Source organism: Anoplopoma fimbria, chromosome 12 (genome assembly GCF_027596085.1).
Source record: "Anoplopoma fimbria isolate UVic2021 breed Golden Eagle Sablefish chromosome 12, Afim_UVic_2022, whole genome shotgun sequence".
Classification (NCBI taxonomy): domain Eukaryota; kingdom Metazoa; phylum Chordata; class Actinopteri; order Perciformes; family Anoplopomatidae; genus Anoplopoma; species Anoplopoma fimbria.
The window spans coordinates 24,592,624-24,614,632 of record NC_072460.1 but is presented as its reverse complement, the minus strand read 5'-3'; the positions used below and the strand labels follow the sequence as shown (position 1 = coordinate 24,614,632).

Sequence of the window (22,009 nt, the reverse complement as noted above, 5' to 3'; positions counted from 1 at the left end):
GGCCTAATAGTGCTGCCTGCCTGAAAAGAGGCCTCTGATAATGGTAACTAAGACAAGTGGGTCTTATTCCCATAGCAACAAGAACATATCTTTCCCAAGAGCAGAATTCATTAATTACGCCTTTTCTTTTTGCGAGACCTTTTATTTTCCAAGACAGGAATTAGAATGCATGCTCAATTTCCTCCTCAGCACAAGAGCTGCACCGCCGACTGCATCACCTCCCCAGCTGCTACCCAGACAGCTAATAGAGAAACGCTCTGCCGCCTGGAGAATATTAATACACTCATATCTATGCACACACATCACACATCACACAGGCTGGTAATGGTTTTGTGTACTTGTTTTTGTGTGTTTTGGCGTGAGCTTTTCTTTTTTTTTTGACGCGTGTGTTTGGTTGTGTCGTGAGCTATTCCCAAACGCAGCCAGCAATACTGTGCTACTTCTCATTCAATCTTATTCAGCCTCGCCTTATTTTCTCTCTACCTTATTATGGTGAGTCTGAAGTAAAAGATTACGTATAATCCGTCTGCGTGTGTTTGTGTCAGTGCTTGAGTGGGGAAACAAAAAGAAGACAAATGAGGGGAGAAGGGGAAAGTTGATATTGTGTAATAAAACAGGGGAATGAGAAAGGGGGGTCATGGTTTATTAACATCACTGACAGAGACAGATGTTTTTTGGTTTTTTTTTTTAGTTTGAGCAACGATGGCAGAAGTCAGTTCATTTATTTGATGAAAAATCCCTCCAACCATTTATTTTTTTATAATCCTTGTCGGCACACTGAACGCTCTGATCTGCCACAAATGAGCTGCAGCAGGCGTGAGTGCATCCCGTCGCTGCTTGTCAGTGAGTTTGCAGGAGAAGAAATAGCAGTTGGCGGACACAAGCTGCTTTCCAAGAAACGCAAACTTTTTTATTTTTTTACTTTTAGTGCATACTGCAGCTACCCTTACCAAGTTCGTACTGATGAGTGCTGTGTGCATTCAATTGGGACCAGGCGGCAACTCCAGTTCTGAAAAATGAAGCCAGTGCTGAAGTGCCCTAAAGCTGCATTCTCTCTAATGTCCATCAGGAGGCGACTCCTCTGATTGTATAGAAGTCTATGAGAAAACCTATTACCTCAGTTAACATTGTAAACATGAGCATCCCCTGCTTTATGGTCTATTTGACTCTAAATGGAGCATCATTTACTAAATGAACATCATGCTGTATTGAAGAAGACTTGAAACTAGAGATTGAGACCATAAACTCATGTTTACAATGTTTACTGAGGGAATAAATCAAGAGAGAAGTAGAGTCATTTTCTCATAGACTTCTATACAACCAGAGGAGTCGCCCCCTGATGGACAGTAGAGAGAATGCAGCTTTAAGGCACTTCAGCATTGGTTTCACTTTACAGAACTGAAGGTTGCAGCCTGATCATCAAAATGCACCTGGTATTTTTGGCATACTGCATGTGACACTATGTACTGGGGCGTACTAAATCTTCTCCTGGCATACTAAGTAGTGTGGTAGTCTGGATATAGGAACACATGTTCCTCAGCAAGATTCAAGACCACTGCTGCACTTCACAACAAACGTCTATCACGCCTACTTCGAGGAGTTTCCCTTTGACATTTTCTACATCTGATATGACTGAAGCAGCGCCTCTGTCTTCTGACTGCCACGTTTCTGCTGCCGCTGTCCGATCTCGCCGAATCAATGCAGGGGAGTCGAGAGTGCATGTAAAGATATATCGCTCTGAGGAGCACCGACCTGCAGCACTGTCATTCAGAATTCTGCTTGGTCAGAGGAAGAAGTCCTCTGCCCCTTCAATTCTCTCCTCTCTCCCTCTCAGCATCCTCTCCTCTCCTCCCCTCCCCTCCTCTTCCTCCCTTTGCATACACTCGTCCTCAGATCTCCCCCCCCCCTCTCTTTTAAGCAGCACTGTATAGATGAAATAGAGCGCTGGGCGGATAGCGTTTGTAGCAGAGAAGTAAAGCAGTAATGAGGCTGTCCTGCAAAGTTTGCATTGGAGAAAGATCGGGAAGGGTGTTTGGAGGGAAAAGGGAAGGCAAAGAGAGGTGAGGAAAGAGGGAGGGAGGAACGGGGGAGCATAGAGAGAGAGAGAGAGAGAGTGAGAGCTGAGGTGGTCATTCTGGTGAGTGCTGTGTCAGAGGTTCACACAGGCCGCTAGCGATTTATAGCTCATCTATTTGGATCAACAAAAGGCCGTTACCCACACTCCCCTATCTGCTTTCTCTTCCTCTATTTATCCCACAATCATAACTGACATCTTCTTAATATTGAAACCCAACACAGTAGCTGTATATATCTGTTTTCATCATATGTGTTCATGTCCGTATTTAGCTTGAATATACGAGTGGATTCAGGGATTTTTTACGAAGTTGTAGCTCTCTAAAATGTCAAGAAATATATGTAGAAAGTGTGACTACAAAGTTAGAATTAATTCATATTTATCTGCCATGAATATGAAGCGTTTGCGGTCCTAATTCAGATTTCTCTCTCTCTCTCTCTCTCTCTCTCTCTCTCTCATTATAACCAGGTCCAGTGTGTGATGAGCCAGCAGAGGGGAAGAGGAAAGGTCGCCCTAAAGCAGAAATGCAGGAACTGAGAAGCATTCCTGTGAGTATCTCTCTTTGAACTGAGTGGGTGTTTTGAAGTGGGCTTCATTTCTTTTTTTTTTTTATCCTGCAGTGTAGGCAGCTCCCCATGAATATGCACGACATATACAGTACAGCTATAGCGATAATCCGTGCATGCATTGAACTCTCTCCTCCTCACCCCCGAGCAGGCCCATTTGATAGTACAATGGAAGGAAGAGTTTAAGCGCCGCTCCAGGGTTAAGTGTCCGTGTTCGGGCTGCTGGTTAGAGTTTCCCAGCATCTATGGCGTCAAGTACCACTATCAACGCTGCCAGGGGGTGAGTCACTAACCTCTGTTCTTTCCTGTTATGCGGCTGTTTCTACCTTGTTGCTTCAGAGTAGTCTTGATGAAAGTAAAGATGTTGAAGAGAGGCATCAAATTACCCGTAAGGTTAGTTTAAATCAGGGTTCAAACTGCCGGATAACTCAAAATACTCACACCTTAAATATTTAGTGATCCTTGGCTTTGTTTACATGCACCAAATATTTCGTTTTTTTGCCCTTATTCCAAAAAAAGACAATATTCCTGATAAGCTGTATACGTGGCTAATGAAAAGGAATATTCCAGTTATATTCCGGTTTAAATGCAGACGTGCATATTCTGATTATCGTAAAACGCCTCCATATCGCATCCTCATAAGCAGGGCCGGTGAATCCTACGTCTGCGCCATTCTCGGCTTTGTTTGACATCGTTTATCGCGTCAAAATATGGAAAAGCGTAACGGCAGGAGACACTTTTTTTGTTTGTTGGCGTCAGAATATGTTTTTTTCACCAGTTTTACACCGTGGGCAGACTTGTTCGACCGTAGAAACACAGCAACCGTCAAGAAATGTAGGCTTTTCTTTTGGGCAGGCATCTCTTCTCCAGATTTATAAACTATTGGCTAGTTGGTTTGTGTTTAACTCACAGAGCTGGTTGTAAACAAGAAAGAGGCCGTCTGTGCCGTAAAAAAATAACCTTTTGAGACATATACTCTGAATGCTCTGTTTGTCCAAAGAATGCTCCAGAACTCGAATAATATCAACATATCCAACGTCTTAATCAGAAAATGCTCTATTTGGAATAACTCCTAATTCAGATAATCCAAATGGAATATGTTGACATGAACCATATCACATTCAGAATATTGTCATATTTGGAATAACAGTGGAAAATGAGTGTGCAGGTAAAATTAGTCAATGCCCATACATGGCTGTTTCAAGACAGCTTCCCACTGTCGTTTTAAGTTGTTTAACGCAGGGAGCTCACTCTAAATCCCCTCTGCTCATGTCTGTGCTTGCTTCAGGCCACCGTAGCCGAGAAGCTGAGTCACGGCTGTCCCTACTGTGAGGCGGTGTTCGCCACAAAGGTGCGCCTGCAGAAGCACAAGCTGTGGAACCACCCGGACAGGGTTAGTATGGAGCCCAAGGACGAGCAGCCTAAGCTTCAAAAGGCCCCCGTCAAGTCCAACACCAAGAAAAGGTGACTGGGATTTAGAGCTCAAATTACCACCCACATAATGGTGCTTGTGCAACGTAATGCTAACCGCCCCAAAACTGTCCTCCCTTGGTGTGTGAATTCAGGCCGGTGGAGAACAATCCCCCGTCTCCAATGTTCTTCAAGGTGAAAAAGACCCATGAGGTGTCCACGCCGTCCCACAACGGAGAGCTGGCCCACCACAAGACTGAGAGGAAACAGCACAGCCAGCCTTCGCAGCAGCTTCACCAGTCCCAGCCGGTCCAGCCTCAGTCCCAGGAGTCCCAGCAGTCCAACAGCGCGTCCTCCGATGGGGAGGGCAGCGACAGCGAAGGGGACAGCTTTCCCACTTCTTTCCACGACGAAGACCCGGAGCGAATGAGGCACAGTAAGATTACAACATATGTTTTTCTCGTGATGGACTGAGTGTTCTCATTATATGCTCGTATGTGTTTTGACCATTTCCTCGTCTCTTGAGCCAGGACGGAAGCAGAAAACACCGAAGAAGTTCACTGGAGAGCAGCCTTCTATATCTGGAACATTTGGATTGAAAGGTAAATACCAAAAAACGTCTCTTATTTCACTGTGATGTTGACAGTAAATTATGTCATCAAGTAATCTCCTACGGGTGTGATATTAAATTGAAGGTGTGTAGGATTTGGGGGGATCTATTGGCAGAAATGGAATATATCATAGACCCCTTTTCTGTTAGTAAACATGATGGCACATTTTTGTGAGTGGAGCGTCGGAGGATTGGGAAATCATTCTAAAATATTCCCCCAATATGTTCTCTCAATATGTACAGTCACTCACTTTCTAGGGCAGAGAGTGTTACTTGAGAAAGTTAACAATAACCGATGGGACCATATTAGCCGACCCCTATGCCGCTGGCAGAATGCTATGCCGGGAGGAGAGCAGACTGGAGCTCCGTCTGCTAGGACGGCTGGCTAGTTAGCTAGCGAGTCTCCAGAGCTCCTGCCTGATCTTCCCTCTGGAGAAGTAGTCTCCAAGTGGCGAGGAGTGAGGCAGAGGGGCCAATAGACTAAGCCCTGCTGCTAACCACCAACTGTTGTAGCATGAAAGCATGGTGGAATTAGCGAGGTAGATCGCTAACTACCCAGCAGCTTAATGAGTTGAATTAAACAATTTAATGCTTCATCAACACACAGAAGGTTGTCAGAAGGAAGGAAATCACATTGCTAGCGCCAGTGTAAACTTTGTTTTTCATAGTTTTCCTGTAACCGGTGTAGCACGAAAGCATGGTGTAATTAGCGAGCTAGCTGTCTGTTGGTTAGCTTGGTAATTCCGCCATGCTTTCATGCTACAATTCTTACAAAAAAAAGGCCCAACAGCAGGCCATCTCTTCATCTCTCGGCTGACGTGGTTAGCTAAACTATTAGCAACGTTTTCTCTCCATCTCTGAAACATTTGGCCGATGTTGCAGCCCGCTAGAGACTCAAATCTAGTCCATTCATAGCTGTGTTTTCATCAATGTACAGGTTGTCTTGTTTTGGTTTGCTTAGAAAATGAGCCCTTCGTATCTACATATGTAAAGGTTTGAAGATTTTGCGCCATGGGCTCGTTCAAAAGAACCGAACAACATTGTGTAATTGGCTCTGTGAGTGATTATGAATGTTCCCCACTGCTGCTGATCAATGGTGCTGGTCTTTGAACACACCGAGCAGACATCACGTACACACAGCTTTCTCAGCATCTCTCTTTCTCTTTCTGTCTCATTCATATGCTGAAAATGTCTCATGACTCATAAAGCAGGGGCTGTAAACTACTTATCATCACTTATCAAACAATCCAACCACAGATTGCAGGACTCGCTGCTCTCTCTTGCTCTCTTTCAGTCCATCTGTCACTGATTCAGTATAACTCAAAACAACTTCCTCTTCTCAGTTTCCATCTCTTTTTTTTATATCTAGTATCAACTTTCCTTTTTTCTTTTTAGTACTTCTCTTGTTCAGCCCCGTCCTCCGTTTGTCCCTCACTGCTTGTAACTCTCAATTTACCTTAAATCCGTTCAATAGGAGTATTAATTACTACCACGCCTGTGTTTTTGTGTGTGTTGTAGGTATGACTAAGGTGGAGGAGAAGCTTAAGGCTGGTCGTGTGAAGAGGTCAGAGGGGAGTGGGTTCAGCGAGGAGCCCCAGAGAAGACCGACTTCAAGTCAGTCCTCCAAGAAAGATCCAGCTACAACAAGTTCTGGTGAACACATAGATCTTTTTTTTTTTTTAAATAAGTCAATTCACAAATATTAATGCAGAGCTTTAAATCTTTCAAAAATGTTACCAGTACAAATATTTGGTAATGTCTCTACAAAAGCCAGTTTTTAAGTACAACTTTGCAAAAACATCCATCATGAAGGATGTCATGTTGTCTTCCTTTTTCTTATGCCTAAAAATGAAACATAATAAACATCATAAAATATTGAGATAGCGATAAACTGGCATTTTTATTTACATATTTAACAATTACTTACAATCAGTTATGTTGTCAATCAATCATTTAGTATAAAAAATGTCAGAAAATAGTGAAATGGTGTCCCCCATAATTTCTGAGAGTCCAATGCGATGTCTTCAAATTATTGTTCTTGTTTTGTCCAACACAATGTCAAACCCCAAAGATTTGCAACTACAATGAAATAATGAAAGAGAACAGCAACAAAACAATCAAATTGTTACAGCACTATTGTCCAAAGAATAACTTAACAAGCCCAATTTTCCCAAATTGGTGCTGGTTTGATCTAATAGTATGAACCAAAGGGATGAATAGTAACGTATAATTCAAGATGACTTGTGATACCTGCTGGATTAATACATAACACATTATTTTGTGAATTTATTACTATGTTTAAAAAGTAAATGAATACCATATCTAAAATACAGAATGACCTGGTTATGATTAAAAAAAATAAGCCTGTTCCAGATTGTCAAGAACCTCTTTTTAGGCTACATCCTATCAGGGACTATTTAACATCCCAACACATTATCACTTGTAAACACAAGGATTGAATGAAACTGTAAGGTAAACATGAATACTAAGTACACAAATGGAAATGTTATACCCGTAAGGGGCACCGGTCTGCTATCTGGCAGTAATACTGTTTCCACTTGTTTCTAAGGTGCCGACACCCAATGGCAGCGAGCGATCCACGAGCGAGGCGAGGTGGTGTGTCCCACCTGCTCCATCGTCACCAGGAAAACAATCCACGGCCTCAAGAAACACATGGAGATTTGCCAGAAGGTCAGTGGGCGAGATGTCCATCAGACTGGGAGCGGGGGTGGATGGTTGTGCTGTCACTTCTTCGGATAGAGCTTGTTGTGACAATTGTTTTCCTGTCAGACTAGTCAATACCAGGCGTCAATCTCCGGTGCTGAAAAGTGAAGCCAATGTGGAAGGGTCTTAAAACCTGCATTCTCTCTAATGACCATCAGTAGAGAGAATGCAGAATGGTTGTATAGACGTCTATGAGAAGATGACTCTACTTCTCTCTTGATTTATTCCCTCAGTAAACATTGTAAACATGAGTTTATGGTCTCAATCTCTAGTTTCAAGTCTTCTTCAATACAGCATGATGTTCATTTAGTAAATTATGTTCCATTTAGGGTCAAACAGACCATAAAGCAGGGGATGATTTAATGCTTGCCCAGTGTCCGATCAAGCAAGTGAAAAATAAATGTAATCTTTATTAGGGGCTGATAAATTAAAACATAAAAATATATGCGATAGGGAGATTGGCATTCATTCTTTCTACCTGCAAATCCCTGATAATGCTACATTGGAAAGAAACTAGGTGGGCTAATTAAAGTTAGCTTTTAGCTGTTGGCAGCCAGCTGGCAGCACAGTCTGCATAGCAACATTTGGAAGATCTAACAAAATCAGACACTTAGGCTTAATATATTGTATTTAATTACCATGAATACTTAAGATTAATCGCAGTGAACAGCTTCTCCTGGCACAGTACTGCTAAGTAAGAAGCTAACAGCTAATGTACGGAGGTTCCATTCAGTTACATTTTAATGCGTTCAAGCTCTTCTTTCTGAGTATGAAATAAAGCTCTCTCAACCCAGAGCTGTAATATCCACTTTTGGATAATATCAACGTTATTAGAGACCTCTCCCGGAGGACTCCACGATGCCGAGTCCAGGGAGCCTTTACAGTAATGATATTGATTGGACGGCTGTAGAAATAATATCAGGCAGTGCAGTATTCTCATGAAATATCATTCATATGAAAGCTAATATCAGTGGAAATGGATCAAGGGAATAGGACAACTTCGGTTTGTTTGCACCGCACTCGATTGTGGTGAATAGCAGTAATGAACGAGGTAAGGGTGAACATTATATTGAGCGTTCCCGAGGACAAACCAGCTGGAGTGGTGCAGTAGCCTCCGGGCACTTCGTGTTCCTACAGCTGCTTTAATGTCTCCATGGCCCAGTGGCCCGTGTGACTCTATTAAAGTGACAGTCTGCCTGTAAAGCAATGACACAATCACCGCATTAGCTCGGGGTCACTCGCCGTCGAAACACCTCCGTCTCCGAATCAATACTGAGACGAGAAGGGTTAAACCACAAAAAGAGTGTTAAAATGGTGTTAAATTGGCTTTTTTCTGCTTCCTAAAAGTTACTTGATGTGGCCTTTGTCCTTTTGTTTCCACCAAAATTGCACACTTATAACAAACTCTATTAGGTTACAGAGGTAGAGTGGTATATTGATGGACACAATAAAGAGCACAGCCAGATAATAGTTGGGTTACTTGTTAATAGAAATGTTATTTGATTTTCTCTTTGGCCCTTAACCCCTGCAGCTCCAGGACGCCCTGAAGTGCCAGCAGTGCCAAAAACAGTTCAGGTCCAAGGCCGGACTCAACTACCACACCATGGCCGAACACAGCACCAAGGTAGGAACACTCACGTACGAGACCATGAATGAGAGTGTGGCGACTCCATTCCACTTCCTAGTGGTAATGTAACTCTATGCTGGTTTGCTGTTTCAATAAAGGACCCCATCTCTTTCTGTTCTTACCTTTCACAATAAAAGCCCTAAACATATATACAACACTGTTGGTTCATTCAGTTTTCAAATCCATTCAAACCTTTTTATTGGAAAAGTGTTGCTACTGTTGCAAATGTGCATCACTGCTGGTGTGAATAGTTTTGATGTGAAATATTCATGCTGGAGTATATATCGTATTTTCATCTAGTTTACATGTCCCGCCCTCAGTGGGTAAAGGCCACAACTCTGCCGTGTCTCATCCCGTCACACCAACAAACACATGAACTTCCTAGTAAACAAACACAAGCGGTGCACCGTGCTCATCTTCCCCCTCCCCCACTCTACTGAAACTTGATCTCCTTCATGTTGCCGGCCTCTACTCGCCAGTTAATTGCTCTTATTACTAATGCAATAAAGAAAGGGTAGATTTAGCTCTGTGACGCCGTTGGAACATTGCTGATGTGGGCTACTTAGGACATATTCAGATTCAGTCAGTTTGCTTAAAATCAAACCGGTTCAAGCTTGTACACCAGAACAAACCGACAAAACTGGAACCAACCAACCCAACTCTGCTCATTGTCAGCTTCTGTGCCTGTCTTGAAAAATCGGATGCTCATAAATGATAATTTTTTTGAACTGCAAATGGTGTTGTTGTCTCAGAAGCGCTCACATTTCTCTCTGCAGCTGTCGTCACTGGTGACAGCAGAGAGCTTCATTAAGATATAAACGTGACACTCCTGCATCAGAGCGACGACTCTGCTATGAAAGTTTACTAAATAATTAAACGCTGCCCATTTCCAAAAAAGTCTTGTGAAAGATTAATGAATGCACATGCAGGAAACCTTGTAACATGCGTGATTGTGTTTTTCAGTATATGATATATCTGAACATGCATGTTTGTGTAAGCAGCATGCAGCACTATGTGTGTTTCTGTGTGTGATGCTCACAGTTTTTCTCTTCCTCTACCAACAAACGTTTCTGGGACTCTTTTCAGATTAGATAATTAATTTTTTTGTGACAAGCTGTGCCGTCTGTGATTGTGCTCCAGACTGGAGTAGCTGCTGATTAAAGAAAGCTTTCATCATTTGCAGGTTTGACTCGTGTCATACTGCTTTTTTCCCCTCTCTTTTCTATCTACAAGATAACTTCCAACAGGAGTAAATTCAAAAATCAAAGACCAGAAGGAATCAGACAGATATAATCATACCTCCATGAGCATTTAGGAAGAAGTTTATACTTTGCAAAGAGTAGTCTGCTTTTCTATTATGATGCCTGTAAATCTAGTTAACAGATATACAATAAATCATGCTATTTATTGTTTATATTACATATTGAGGCCTTTTTATGTATTCCTATATAGAGTATATGTTGTTTACGCCGTTCAAATGTATAAAGAAGTCAGATATTTTGTTTTGACAGAGTTTTTGTTGGGCAAGTTACTCAGAAAATACTTACTTTTTACTTATTACTTGTTTAAAAAATAATAACATTACTTCACTTATTACTTGATATCAAAAGTAATGGTTACGCTACTTGTTATATTACTGTATTAATATCTCAACCCTCCAACCAAAATCGACAGAGAAAATAACCTTTAATGTGGTAAAAGCAGGAAAGTCAGTAAATCAGTCTGCATCGATCCATGAATGAATGAGTTGGCTTCTCACAGTATCTGCCGTCCACAGCTGCTTTATACTGAATGAAAAGTGTTTCTTTCAGTTTATGAAATCCCTGCAGCATTTGAACGCAGCACGACACACATGTTCATGTTGATAAATCCACAGGCTCTCAGAAGTGGCGCTCCAGAGTGCAGAGCCGTCACGCACGGACGTTTACTTACAACGACAACAGACTGCTGCATAAAACCGTACAGACCTCTACACATATTATCATAACTCCATATTCTGCTCGTTTACGGAGGAGACGTCCTCTTATCAGGATGCATTGTAGCCTCTTTTCCAACTATGCAACGATTGATGTGACTGAGATATCATCTGCTGCACAGACACAAACTAAAATAGAAGGGTGCACATGGAGACGCCCACGCTGTAGGTGCACCTACCATGTTGGCGCTTGGCATTTATCATTCAAATTTCAACTGAGGGTGCAAAATATTAAAAAATGCATGCTTTTGCACCCTGGTAGAACCGGGCCTGTCTCGGAGATATTCGACTGAAAGTTCACCAAAGTTCACCTCAATGCATTCTGACCTGCAGCATGTTCACATCATCGTAACATAAGCTTCCATGGCAACAAAAAAACGAATCTCTTACCGGTAATGCAACGTTGAATCAATAACTGATATATTATTACTGTTTTTGTAAAATTGCTATCCCTTCTTACTGGGGAAAGTAATTATATTACAACAATGCGTTACTGAATAACCACAGGCTTGGTCATCTGAGGACATATTATATATGCAGAGGTGTTGTTTGTGAAAAAGAGATATTTTATTTTCCATTGTTCCCATGAGTTAGTACAGTATCTTTATATAGAAGTGTGTTTATATACTGGAAAATGCTCCATTTCTATTACTTTTGTTCTTAGTTTTTATCCAACTCTAAGGTTGGATCTACTGTGGATTTTCTATCATTTCTAGGTGAAGCAGTTTGTACTTCAGTCTTGTGTAAGCGGACAGTGCCGGAAAGTTTGTTTTGATTCGTGGTTCGCACCAACCCTGGGTCCAGTGTTGTCATTGTTGTCAGTGCGGTCATGTGGCACCGCCCCCAGTGCACTGTGGGTAAATGCAGAGGGCTAACAGAAGGAAAGGGGTCACCCGATGAGTTCGACCTTGATGTTTACGTCACTGCTGCGACACAGCCGCCTCTTCCTCCTGTGTTTTCTCTTTTTTTTGGGCTCTCTGTTTATGATGGCAATATTAAGAATACATGCTCATGCAGTTTTATGCTTTCATGCTCCCACCACCGTGAATCAGTGTCTGAGTGTGATTTAACTAAGCATGTTGGCAGCATCTCATCTCATTCTTAAGTTTCCAGAGAGCTGAGGTTGTGTTCTCAGTCATCTCAAGTCTTTTTCCGAGTGTTGACACATGAAGTTTGCTCCACTGGGACTCCAGTCCCTCTGCTTTCTCCTCCCTGGCAGCTCTGCTATCTGTTGTTCTGGTCTTATTCTGAGGTTTCGGCACCAGCCAACACTCGAGTGAAAACACGAGTTTGACAGTTGTCATAAACAGTCTTGAGTAACAGCCTCGCCGCGAAACTGTTTAATGATCCTGGCAAGTGTGAACGCCCGAGATGGAAAACACATTCTCATTCCTTCTTTTTTTTTTTTTAAATGTGACGTTGTGTTTGTTCCTCAGCCCTCGGGGAGCGAAGGCCAGACGGGCGACGAGCACGAGGAGAGAGAAAGACTGCGGCGTGTTCTCAAACAGATGGGACGGATCAAGTGTCCTAGTGAGGTACACACTGAGTTTGTCTCCCTGTGTCCTTTCCTCTTTCACTTCCTCTCATTTCTCTGGTACCTTTGTCCTACTTTTTGTCTTCCATGTCACATTTTCCTCTCTCCTCTACGGGATGGGTATCGTTAAGATTGTATCGACACTAGTACTCTTATAGATTCTGCTTATCAGTGCGGTTCCTAATCATTACTTTTATCGGTTCTTTTTGATTATTTTGTGACAAAAAAAGACAATTAATTAGGACATAAATAAACATTCCTTATTATTCTTGTATGTAAACAAATAGTCTTTCTTGAGCAGCAAATACAAGAAGTTCCAAAATCCTTGAGATACATTTGCAGCTAAACAATTAGCTTGAATATATTAGCCTATTCTTATTAGCACACACTTTATGGCGTCGCTAACGTTAGCTGCAGTGGACGAGGATGGACGGCTGATCTCCAAACAGTAGAACCCTGATCAGTTCTGCAGACTGATGTTCTGCTTGTTGATAAACTGCTGCTGGTTCCTCCCTTAACTTGTGAGGGTTTTTATTGAGTTTGAGACAACGAGAGTTCTCAGCATCTACTGGAGGAAGACGTAGAACCACTTTGGATCTTTGTGTTCTCTCTGACATGATGTGTGTCTCACTGTACTGAGCCGGAGTCTGTGTGTGTGTGTGTGTGTGTGTGTGTGTGTGTGTGTGTGTGTGTGTGTGTGTGTGTGTGTGTCAGAGTAAAGACAAAGATAAAGACAAAGAGAGGAGGTTTGAGACGAGGACATCTCACTCTGGAACTTCTAGTACTGATAGCAGAACCGTTAACTCCGGACTGCATCAATACTCTCCGTTTTTTACTCATTTAGAACCAGTTCCCCTTCAGATCTCGGTTTCAGGGAGCATCCCTTCTCTCCTCATCTGCCAGTTTGGATTTCGTTTCTCCCTTTTCCCTCTCACTTCTCTCCCTCCTCCTTCCTTCATGCCCCGTTCTTGACATGTTGCCCAAAACCACATCAACTCTCTACTTCCCATTAATCACACTAGAGTGCAAAAAAGGCAGCGAGGAAGGCGAGGAGCTGCAGAAGAAATAGACTCTCTACTGTGACTCACGCTGATAAATGAGCAGTTTCCTCTCGATTCTCTTTAAGAGTAAAATATTGACCTTTTCCTGTAATATTGCTCCATTACACCTACATGCCGTCACACTAACCCAGTTTCCTGCTTAATGTGTGCTTTTCATTCTGTCTCGTTTCTGTCACTGGCCTCACTCGATCACACAAACACTATGTGTGCAAAAACACACACATACATACATACATATATACGCAGGGCTGTTCGGCCCACTTTTCCAGCCTGATGGGCTACCAGTACCACCAGAAACGTTGTGGGAGCGAGTTCTCTGACGATGAGAAGCCTGTGTTTCTGTGCCAGCACTGTGGGAAAACCTACCACTCCAAGGCTGGCAGAGATTACCACGTGCGTACCGAACACTCGCCGGCCATCGCCGCCGCAGCCGCCACCACCCCCGCCGTGACGGCCACCAACACCAACAACAACAACAAGGACATTATCACCGACACCAACAACAACACCGGCAAAGAGAGGGTAAGAGCATCCTGAAAGAATGTCTTTATTGTAGGGGGAGATTTTTTCAGTTTCCCACCAATTAAGTATTTTTCCCGAAAATGTCTTCACGGGCGTTTCAGCATCGTTTTAGAAATAATTTCCATCCATAATGGAACGCCTGAAAACGAACATCACATGACTATTCACGTACATTGGGCTTGTGTAAACAGGAAGTAGATTAGTTGCTTAGTTACAGAAGATATCACATTAGTATTATACTACTTCTTTATGATAAAAGATCTTCCTCTACTTACTCGAATAGTCAAATTCTTGGTTAAGAAAAGCTAGTTTTATTTCTTTTACTTTTTATCTTTCTCTCTCTCTCTCTCACACATCAAATTTACTTTGAAATGAACACTTACAAATCAAAGTTTTACTAGATTATGTCTCAACACACTTCTCAATTGTTCCTCTCAGTTTTCATCTGTTCTCCAACATCCCGTATTTTGCACATTGAATTGTTAAAATAATGGTGTCCGATCCAGCTATTTGAGTCAGTATCTGATATCAGCATAGGTATCCTTGCATCCCTTGTAATAACTAGTTTACAAACATCTTCCACTCATGAAGTGTGCTACTGCTCCCCCAGGTGGTCTCTGGGGAGTCACCATCATTAGGGAGGAAGGAGCAGAGCCAGTCGGAGAAGAAGGACTGGGTGGAGAAACCCCCCGCAGTCCAGCCGAAGGAGAAGGAAAGAGAAACCGGGGACAAGGAGAAGGAGAAGGAGAGGGAGAGGGAGAGGGAGAGGGAGCGGGTCAAAGAGAGACCGGCACAGACGGCGAGTCAGGGCGACGACTTTGAACGGACCCCGAGCGGCAGAGTGAGGCGCCGGTCGGCTCAGGTGGCCGTGTTCCACCTGCAGGAGATAGCGGAGGACGAGCTGGCCAAAGACTGGGGCACCAAGCGCCGCATCAAGGACGACCTGGTGCCGGACAGCAAGAGGGTGAGGACGGAGAGACGAGGCATTAAGGAGACACGATCCACATTGTTTGCAGACATGAACATAAGCGTCTGAAAGCCTTTTTTGCATGGTGACCTCTGGTCATTTGTAAATATTGCAGAGGTTGTATGTGATCTGAATCCCGTGCAAATCTGCCATGTCCTTAAATTAAAGAAGGAAAAAGTTCCAGCATTTTTAATTACCTTATTTGTACAAACACACAGGTCATGTGATAGTATTAGTCCTGTGTGAATCAGCATCTTAGTGATTTGGAATGTTTTGGTTTTTTTTCCACTTCTTTTTTCTGCCTCTCTTACAGTTGAGATTATGGAGGCTGCGTTTGGCAATTATAAATACAATTTTAGGTTTATGGCATTATTGGGTGCAAATTGCTGCTTATTGTTGCAACACAACAGACACATTCGTATCTAAACACATTCATAGCCCTAAATAATATAATAGTATTCATAATGTAAATAGGTTGCATTTGCCAGCACAAACGACCAGGACTAACCGGGCAAACAGACTTTTAAATTGTAAGACTACCAGGAATACTGATATATGTATATGTTGTCTTTTGTGTGTAGCTAAACTACACCCGTCCCGGCCTCCCCAACTTCAGCCAAGAGCTCTTAGAGACCTGGAAGAACCAAGTGAAGGAGAAGGGCTTCATCTGCTGCTCCAACGAAGTAAGAACATCGGCTTTTTTAACGTGTCACCACGTATGGAAAATGATTTTACATATTTAAAATAAACTAAATACAGATTCAGAGATTTGTCTTGATATTGAGCACTAGGTTTATAATAATCAGGCTGTAGATTTCACAGGAATATGGATTAAGTGAGTCTGTTTGTTTCTGTTTCGTCTCAGAACTGTGAAGCTGTCTATTCCAGTGTATCGGGACTAAAAGCCCACCTGGCCAACTGCAGCCAGGTAAACACTCACCTGGAGCACAGCCACCAACCGGATTACATTTGTCTCTGTGGATACTGTAGTAGAAAAATTAACAAACACACACAAAACTTTAACCCACATTTATACCTCAGTTCATAGCCATAAGATGAAATCTAGTTGTAAAATGTTAATAAAATCCCATAAAATAGAAGTATAAGAATTGCATGTGTATCTTCGATATATTAGGTTATTTTTAGAAGAGGAGGTTCCAGACTTTGCTCACCTGATTTGGGAAAAACAAAATGTTTAAAATAGCTAAAAATGTGTTATTATTGCACCAACACATGAAAGCAATAAAACCTAAAAGGTATGAGAAAAATGTTACATAACGGCTGCAGATTCCCAGAGCATGGCCTGCTGAAGACATTGTTCTCAGCTTCATAACACCTATATGTACTGTGTGTGTGTGTGTGTGTGTGTGTGTGTGTGTGTGTGTGTGTGTGTGTGTGTGTGTGTGTGTGTGTGTGTGTGTGTGTGTGTGTGTGTGTGTTGCAGCGTGGCGGAGAACTGGGAAAGTACACTTGTCTGATCTGTCAGAAGGACTTTAGCTCGGAGAGCGGTGTGAAGTACCACATCAGCAAGACACACTCACAGGTGGGTCAGTCTCAGCCAGTCAACTTTACAACCCTCTTTATTATTTAGTGTTACTTAAAGAATTCTCTCACAGGCAGCATTTTTATGAAAATTTCAGTTAACATAAAGTACTGAGTCGCAAAAGTTGTGGCTTACCCCTAAATATTTAACTGATCAACGTATCTTCATGGTTTATATGATATCTTACGACAAGTTGACAAAATAAACTTCCATCTTCACAAGCAACTCAGTTTGGTTTAGGCAACAACAATACTTAGGTTTAGGAAAAGATTGTGAAATACTTGGCTAGGTTTAAGGTTTCTTTATAATTCCTCGTTTAAGAAAACGTGGATAACATACGAAAAAACCTTTGTGGAATATCTACGAATAACGGCGCATTGTTTTTCGTAGGTGTAGCTACGAATTTTGAATGAGACCAGCCTGAAAATTGTTGTACAAATGCAACTATGTTGTTAAATCCCTCTCCTGAAATTCTATTCACTAATCAAAACATCAGTAAAATATAGAGCTCATCTACAAATAGGCGCCACCTTTCCATATTTTCTACGGGCTCCATGAGACAAACAATCTCTTTCACTCACAGACACTTTCATTTATTTGAATTCATACTCTTTTTTTTTGGGGTTATTGAGTGGAGAACAACATTTGAAACATTAATTTGAAACAACATTTGAAACATTCTGGTCCTGACTGTGTCGGTTTTTTAAAATCTCCTTAGAACTGGTTTCGTGCAGCGGCCAGCCAAGTGGCCTCCAGTGCGAAGAGCAAAGCGCCGGAGAACAACGGGATCAAAGCCGAGGTGAGGAACGGCGCCACCACCGGCAAGAAGAGGGGCCGCAAGCCCAAAGAACGGCCCCCCGCAGCCGAGCCTCTACCGACAAACACTGAAGCTTCGTCCGCTACTCAAAACTCAACCCCCGCCGTGACCCCCTCACAGTCCCCGACCCGGATCCCCGACCCAACAGACGGTGCTAGTCCGGGCCTAAACAGACAGCCCGTCCTCTGCGCCGCCAGACGAAGCAAACCTTAGAGGAGTAGTTCCATTCAGGACGCTCACTGTCACAGGACTCTAAAAGACCTTTCTGACTCCACAAGGACTCGTCACTGAGGAGAAACGTCAAATCAACCCGTAGGAAGTAAAAACATTTAGAAGAGACTTTTTCCAAGAGTTAATGTGTCTGCTGTTAAAACCAACCCCCCCATGTAACAGTAGCGTTTTATTTCTCCATTCCACTTTTGCCTCCTTTTTTTTTAAAAAAGGCACACATTTGGGTTTCGGGGCGTGCGGTAGTAAATCAAAGATAAAAGCGTTTTTTTCTAAACAGAGGAAGAGTTCCAAACGAGTGCAGAGTGGTTCTCTCGACAATGTCCATGTTGTGTTTGAGAGGTTTAAAAAAAAAAAAAAAAAAAAAAAGGATATTCTATTAGCATGGTGAAGTCATTTAATGATAGCTAGTGTTTTCACATTTTCTTTTCTCCCACAGATATACTGTACTGTGTACATAAACAATATCTATATCTATATATCTATATACTCAAAGCAATGATGCCATCTGTCATTTTTAAAGCCTCACACGTCCAATCGGATCATGAGCAGTCAGATCTTTTGTTTTTGTTGCAGTGTGTGCTGTAGTGCAATGAACATGATTATTTGAATTTCTTTCTGGTTTTACTTTTTTTGGTTTTTCTTATGTTTCAAGTAAGCAAATGTCATATAAGCTAAAATGTTCTTAATCATATTCCACTCTGTTTTTTCCTTCAGCTATGACATGTTTTTCAATTTTAAATCTGCATCACATGACGATGAAAGGTATCTGTTTTGACCTCCATCATTAAGTGTCAAAAGATTATTTCCACAGTTCTTTTACACTTAAGTTAATAAGCAGAATACTCCGCCCCTCTTAAAAAAGTGATTGTTTGAGATTTCCATCCGTCAGGAATATGTTAATACTTAATAAGGCATTGTTTAATTGATTTAAACAACAGAAAAACTTGAATACTTCTGTCTAAAATAGGACGGGCAGAGCTAAATGTTGGACTTTTTGTGTGAAGCTTGTTGCACCGTTGCAGCACAATCAAAAATGATGCGACACCATTTTAAAAGAGGAGGGCCATGTTTTGGTCCGCTGCTTTAGCTTGAATCAAAGAGCTGAGGAGAGAATATCTTTTTATAGAGAGGTTGAGGGAAATAATCTTTTATTAAAAAAAATCGCAAAATGAAGATTCACTTATTATGATGTATATGAAATTAATTCCTGGATGCTCAAAGTTATCGCCTTGCACTTTAACCCCTTAACCCCTCTCGCTCCCCTCTTGTATTTTTGCACTCCAGGAGTAATATTTTACTCTAGAGAAAAAGAAAAAGAAACTAAATTTGTCTTTACACGGATAACGCTTAACTCTCTCTAGATAGTATCTGTAATCCAACACGACCGCAGAATTATGACTTAAACAAAGCCATAACAGGTCTGGTTGAATTTAAAGGCTGCTCCAAGTTAGTTCAGATTAAAAATATATAATAATAATAATAATAATAATCAATCATTATTAAATTAATTTCAAATCTAAAAACGTGTGCAATCAGAGAATATTTTCACTTTAACATGTTTAAAGTAGATACTTGAAACCACAGTTATATAAACGATTCGAGCAAATGATAACAAATATTTGATTTATATTTGTCCATAAAAATAATGACTTGCTTGCTTAAATAAAAATAAAAAAACGACAGATCATAAATCTATTTTATATTCTCTTGTGTGTGTGTGTGTTACCCATATAGCAATCTGATAGCTTTGGACAAGGTTGTGATGTGGGGGTATATTCTGGTGAGATAATAAAGGGTGCTTTATTTGCCACTCTACCTTAATGGACCTGAAGTCCGCTCATCCATCCTGTCGTTTTCTCCTCACTGGCAAGTCGTCTGAAGTTTATTGCACCAACAAATGTCAATGTCATCATTTAAAAAAATAAATAAAAATGGAGCACTGATGTCAACAGGACATTTTCAAGAAAATTTAGAGTCCCAGGTGGTGTCATCCCTACGCCGAGACCTTTTTATATTGTAGAGCAAAGATTGGAGCTGAATTCCTCCGTCATTAATCAACTGATGGAGCTCAATTCAGGTGGGGATGATTATGCATGAGTCCATGTGGCCCTTTTATCTTCTATCCAGGTTCAAACTGACGGACAGGACAAGTTAGACAAGCACTGATTGGTCCTCGGACCTTTTTTTTTTCTTTCAAAATGGAGTTGTCCAGACCTTGTGTGTGTGTGCGCGTGTGTGTATGTGTGTGTGTGCAGAAACAGTTAGCACCTTTGTAAAAGACTGGATGTCAGATATGGAGACACTTTTGGTTGAGTGTTGGCACAGAATGGGTTCATCAGCTGCTTGTTACTCGTTTCATTAATGACGTCACATTGACCGTGTTTACCTGACGAGCTTCGGTGTTGCAATATGATAGTATGATAGTTAGGCACTGCTTTTTTAACAGTGGGTATTTTATATTTTATCACACCCTTTACTATCCGTCTTCCTACGATGTGGAAAACACATATCTATCCCGCAGTGTGAGCTAACTGCAACAACGTTTAGAGAGTACAGCAATACACCATGTTTAGCTGGTTTTGTTGGCTTGCTGATATTTTGATATTGATGTGTCTTCTCAAAAATGTTTGGCTTTTTTTGTTTTGTTTTTTCCACTCCCCCTTCTTTTCTTTTTTTTTGCTTTGACAAAAATGCTTTTTACACATTATGAAATCTAAAAAGTTAAAAAAAATATTGATTTAAAAAAAACATTTGTAGACCACAGAGAACATTGTAGGCCAATGTGTCGGCATACACTGTTATTTTATCCATTTTGATGATGCACATGAATTGAGCTTTTTTTTTTTTCAGTACACGACGACAAACACATTGAGAGAGTCCTTTATTATTATCTATTCAATATGGGACAACAAGGCATATGTATGTGTGTTTGTTTCTGTATTTAGTGCACTTAACTATACCATGAAATAGGCTTGACATAGGAGTGTTGTTGGAGCTTTCTAGTTACCCTGACTGTGTGTGGTGTGACTTTTGTACCCAGGGAAAACAGCGGGCTCAAGTGTCTTCCCCTTGTCAGCAATGTTATTTCCAAAAACCGAGGTCAAACCTTAGAATCCCTCCAGACAGCCTGAGAATTTTACCCTTTTTATTTGGACAAAACAGTGGTTAGTTTTGTAAGCTACCTACTTTAAAAGCAGGAAATGGCGTCCGCCTCTGTTGTCGGGGCCATAGTGATGAAACAGTTGAGGGTTTTTAAGAGGCGATGTTGTAGCTCATAACGTGGTTATGATATTTAGGTAACAGGTGAAATGAGACTAATGGTGTATTAAAGATTTCCATATTTGAAATTAAGCTGTATAGAACCTAACGTAGGAGACATCAACGCCTCCTCTGAGTCTGAGCTGTTACATTTTTTTCTCCAAAACTTGTTGTATTTCCTGTGCATTAGTATCCCTCAACTAATTAATAAAGGTTTGTTGACTAAAAATGTGTCGACTGTGTCAACTTTTAATATAAATGTATAAATATATATATCAATACATATATATATACATTTATATTTGTATAAATATATATATGTATTATACAATATAATATACATATATATGTATATATATATATATATACATATACTCCATACATAATATTATAATACATAATGTAATATATACATATATATATATATATATATATACATAAATATGAAATAGAATATTAATAATGATGTTAGAAAAAAATGATAATAAATATATATATATATAAATACATATATACATTTATATAATTGTATATATGCACATCTATAAATATATATGTGTATATATATATATATATAAAATACACATTCCATACATGATAATATTATAATACATAATGTAATATATACATCATATGAAATAGAATATTAATAATAATGTTAACAATAATGAATAATGATATATATTTATATATATAAATACATATATACATCTATAAATACATATAGATGTATATATTTGTATGTATATATATATATATATATATAAATACAGACTCCATACATTATATTATAATACATAATGTAATATATACATCATATAAAATAGAATATTAGTAATAATGTTTACAATAATGATAATAGTAATAATATAAATATATATAAATAAATATACATATATATAAATAAATATATATATATTTATATATATGTATTTATATATATATAAATAAATATATATATAAATAAATATATATATATAAATATATATATATATATAAATAAATATATATATATATATTTATATATATATATATATAAATAAATAAATATTATTAATAAATAAATATATATATATATGAATCATTATTA

The 22,009-nt window shown here is 40.2% G+C and overlaps 1 protein-coding gene across 2 annotated transcripts in view; it reads left to right on the top strand.

Moving 5' to 3' along the window:
• Positions 1-18,014, top strand: part of znf512b (zinc finger protein 512B) — a 33,033-nt gene extending 15,019 nt beyond the window's left edge. For both annotated transcript variants that reach the window (XM_054609710.1, XM_054609711.1), the window contains 15 exons: positions 2,543-2,622; positions 2,792-2,920; positions 3,929-4,104; positions 4,206-4,486; positions 4,581-4,652; positions 6,179-6,313; positions 7,230-7,351; positions 8,916-9,008; positions 12,423-12,521; positions 13,930-14,103; positions 14,714-15,067; positions 15,652-15,753; positions 15,936-15,998; positions 16,515-16,613; positions 17,332-18,014. In XM_054609710.1, the coding sequence (XP_054465685.1) occupies positions 2,543-2,622; positions 2,792-2,920; positions 3,929-4,104; positions 4,206-4,486; positions 4,581-4,652; positions 6,179-6,313; positions 7,230-7,351; positions 8,916-9,008; positions 12,423-12,521; positions 13,930-14,103; positions 14,714-15,067; positions 15,652-15,753; positions 15,936-15,998; positions 16,515-16,613; positions 17,332-17,643 (2,291 nt within the window). In that variant the 3' untranslated portion in view covers positions 17,644-18,014. The remainder of the gene's footprint in view (positions 1-2,542; positions 2,623-2,791; positions 2,921-3,928; positions 4,105-4,205; positions 4,487-4,580; positions 4,653-6,178; positions 6,314-7,229; positions 7,352-8,915; positions 9,009-12,422; positions 12,522-13,929; positions 14,104-14,713; positions 15,068-15,651; positions 15,754-15,935; positions 15,999-16,514; positions 16,614-17,331) is intronic.
• The last annotated feature ends 3,995 nt before the right edge of the window (positions 18,015-22,009 follow it).